At 43.2% G+C, this 3,053-nt stretch overlaps 3 protein-coding genes across 4 annotated transcripts in view; 1 reads left to right on the forward strand and 2 right to left on the reverse strand.

Moving 5' to 3' along the window:
• Nucleotides 1-3,053, reverse strand: part of LOC109543738 (fatty acyl-CoA reductase wat) — a 65,420-nt gene that overhangs the window by 41,923 nt on the left and 20,444 nt on the right. The gene's annotated exons all lie outside the window — the stretch shown is intronic.
• The window catches only part of LOC109543725 (cytosolic 10-formyltetrahydrofolate dehydrogenase), a gene marked incomplete at its 5' end in the record, with an annotated part of 68,889 nt that overhangs the window by 10,744 nt on the left and 55,092 nt on the right, over nucleotides 1-3,053 (forward strand).
• Nucleotides 386-3,053, reverse strand: part of LOC109543734 (alpha-1D adrenergic receptor) — a 33,998-nt gene continuing 31,330 nt past the window's right edge. For both annotated transcript variants that reach the window (XM_048665559.1, XM_019913576.2), the window contains exon 3: nucleotides 386-1,967. In XM_048665559.1, coding sequence (XP_048521516.1) covers nucleotides 524-1,967 — 1,444 coding nt within the window. In that variant the 3' untranslated portion in view covers nucleotides 386-523. The remainder of the gene's footprint in view (nucleotides 1,968-3,053) is intronic.

A 3,053-nucleotide genomic window follows, 5' to 3' on the forward strand; every position in this document is an offset into this window, starting at 1 on the left:
AATAAGTTTTTGTTGAAAAATGTATGATTTATTTCTTCGTTAAACTGTGAAATGAAATGTGCCAAACTAATACCTTCTAAGGGTTCGTTTACGGTTCTTGGCTAGGTATCATGTAAATAAGTAGATACATAATTTAGGAATATGCTTAAAGATACACTTAGGTAAGCTTTTCAGTGTTAATAAATCATACAACAAAAACTTATTTACAGTTCAAGATAGAAATTTTTCAATTATTTAGGCAAGTCATTGACTTAATTTTTTACTTCCAAATCAAATTAATTCCTGGGATTCAGTCATTTATTGTCTATTTATCAATTAAAATACGTTTCGGTGTTTTCCACCATCATCAGTTTCTATGAATATTGAAAACACCGAAACGTATTTTAATTGATAAATAGACAATAAATGACTGAAGCCCAGGAATTGATTTTGATTTGTAAATCAGAAGGTCAGACATCGAGTCCCATGATAAGTCCAAAAGTAGTAGCCTCTTTGCATCTCTCTCCAAAACGCAATCGCCCACTCAGTCATCGCTGGATATCTGCGTGCTGGCACTGGAAAACGAGCCTCTGGCATCGCCCAGACAACTATCAGGCACCGTGATGAAGTTGCACTTCTTATAACTACTCCAGCCCGAACCAACGCGCTTAAGAATGCTCTTCCTCTCGGTCTCCACCTTGCACGTCACCACAACCTCGGGTACCATCTGGTCTTCGAGCAGTGGCTGCCGGGTCTCCACCTGGAGGTTGATGCCGCTCTCCAAGCTCCTGTTACAAGACAAAGCCGGCTTGAAACCCTCCACGTCTGGTACCCGAACTGGACTGGACGAGGCGGGCACGAAGCCGAGCATTTTCCCAATCTCCCTCTTGACGCGTTTGTTGCGGTACCCGAAGACGAACGGCGAGATTATGTTGGAGAACACCAACAGCACCAAGGACAGATAATTGAAGTTCTGGCCAGGCTTTAAGTCAATGGAACCCGACGTGAGAATCAGATTTAGGCCGTACGGCACGTAACACACGAGCACCATGAGAATCACCAGGACACTGATTTTTGCCGCTCGCGTCTCCTCCCTGTACCTGAACACTGACGCATTGGAGATTTTGTGCTTCAGATTGACTATGAAGTTATTTCGATCGCTGTTGGTCCTTTTCACTCTGCTGCTTCGCAGGGTCTCCTGATGCACTCGAGCCATTTTGCTCGATTCCAGCGCGGAAAAGTTGGGCGCCGAGTGAACTCTCGGCAATTTTGGCAGCTCGTCCTTCTCCAGCTCGTCCATCTGGTCCAGAGGTGCTGTGGAAGATGCCGACGTACTTTTGCGCATGCGTTCGCTGTTCTGGCGGGCTGCTGTGTATATACAGACGTAGATAACACAAATCGCCAAACAGGGAACCAGAATCACGCAAATGAAGTACGAAAACGCATATGTGGTGTTGATGATTTTCATGCGGTCGCTGTCGATGACTCTCTTGGAGCAAAAGTTCCACAGACTGCCATCTGAGTAGGTGACAATGCTCAGAATCGAACACGCAATCGCCGCGAACCAGCTGCTCATTATGAACAACGAAGCTCTCACTCTGTTGACGTAAAAGTGATACCTCAGCGAGTGAATCACTCCGAAGTACTGGTTGATCCCGATCAGTAAAATGCTGAATATTGACGCCGTGCACACGAAGCTAGTGCTGGCTTGAGCAAAGTAGCACATGCTCTCCTCGTCCACTTCGGGGTCCAAGAGGACAACTTTTCCTGGAATGGTGGTCTGATGGATCTCTTCTAGGGAGCTCATGAAGTTGAGCGTGCCGTTGATGCTGATGACTTGCTGGCGGATCGTCATGTTTGATTCAATACTTTCCACAGTGGTATTGAGGCGCTGCATCTGGGTGGACACCAGCTTTTGGTCCATGACCACCAAGGGAATCAGAAGTATGCTGGATAAGAGGTTGATTATCAGCAAGTTGAGGACAAATCTGTAACAGAACAGACGACCTTGAAATATGTGAAAATTGAGCGCCGATTTAACGGTGGCAACCCAGTGAAAGTTGCTAAAAGTTAAGTGCCGGAAAGGCGCGGGGGACAACCGATAACACAATTCAAAAGCTCTACTAACTGGTCAATGAAACCATGTAATCATTATATCATTTCGCTAGAAGCAATGATTATTACCGCAGAATTCGGTGAAAACCATTATCCATGGTTTTAAAGTCGTAGCCAGGTTGCCGACGTTTGAAGCCATTTTTGAAGTGATAACTTTTCATGGGAGGGTGAACCGATTTTTCTCGGTCACGGCGACCCCCCACTCCGGCCTATTCGCGCCTGAGGCTTGGGACGCACATGCGCACTTTGAATTCGACATTTTTCTCTTAGTGCGGGTGCATCTGTAGATCTGATAAGTTTTTAAAATACACATTGCGTTATTAAGCTGACAGTGATTTTGATTTATCAATTATTGAGTGTGATATTATTGTGTTCGATGCAGTTTATTTTATAACGCTGATAACAATGAACCAACAAATTAACAAAGGAGAAGCTGCAGATACTGCAATACTAGGTAAAGGGTGTTCATGTACTAAATGCCTGTTCGAGTTTCGCCTTATTTTAAATTTCCAATTAAAGTACACACACAATTATACACACTAAAGCAGTTTAAGTGCAAAAAAATGCGGATCGTCCAACAATTTGCAGAAAAAAAAAGTGTATTACAAACTTTTGAAAATCATCTTCAAACGACCGGGTATTTATCATTGCAAATGAAATTGCACATTGCCGTGTACTGTTAAATATTGTTTTAAGAACTAACAATCGATGTTGTGCAACAAAATTGAGCCTAAGATCCACTACAATAAAGTTTTTGAAAAACTGTTGGACCTATTTTAAATCGCCTGATTGATTGTGGACGCAAATTCGCATCAAGAAAAGATTAAATTAAATTAAATCGTATCGATTGAATCCCGCTACCGATTCCCTATGTCTTACTCTCCGTCTGTAGTCCACATGCTGCCCTGATGATGTCCATTTGCATTGTATTGCACGATTCAAAGTTCCGAACTGGTAAA

Source organism: Dendroctonus ponderosae, unplaced genomic scaffold (genome assembly GCF_020466585.1).
Source record: "Dendroctonus ponderosae isolate FM_Combo_2020 unplaced genomic scaffold, Dpon_F_20191213v2 Dpon_F_20191213_4, whole genome shotgun sequence".
NCBI lineage: Eukaryota > Metazoa > Arthropoda > Insecta > Coleoptera > Curculionidae > Dendroctonus > Dendroctonus ponderosae.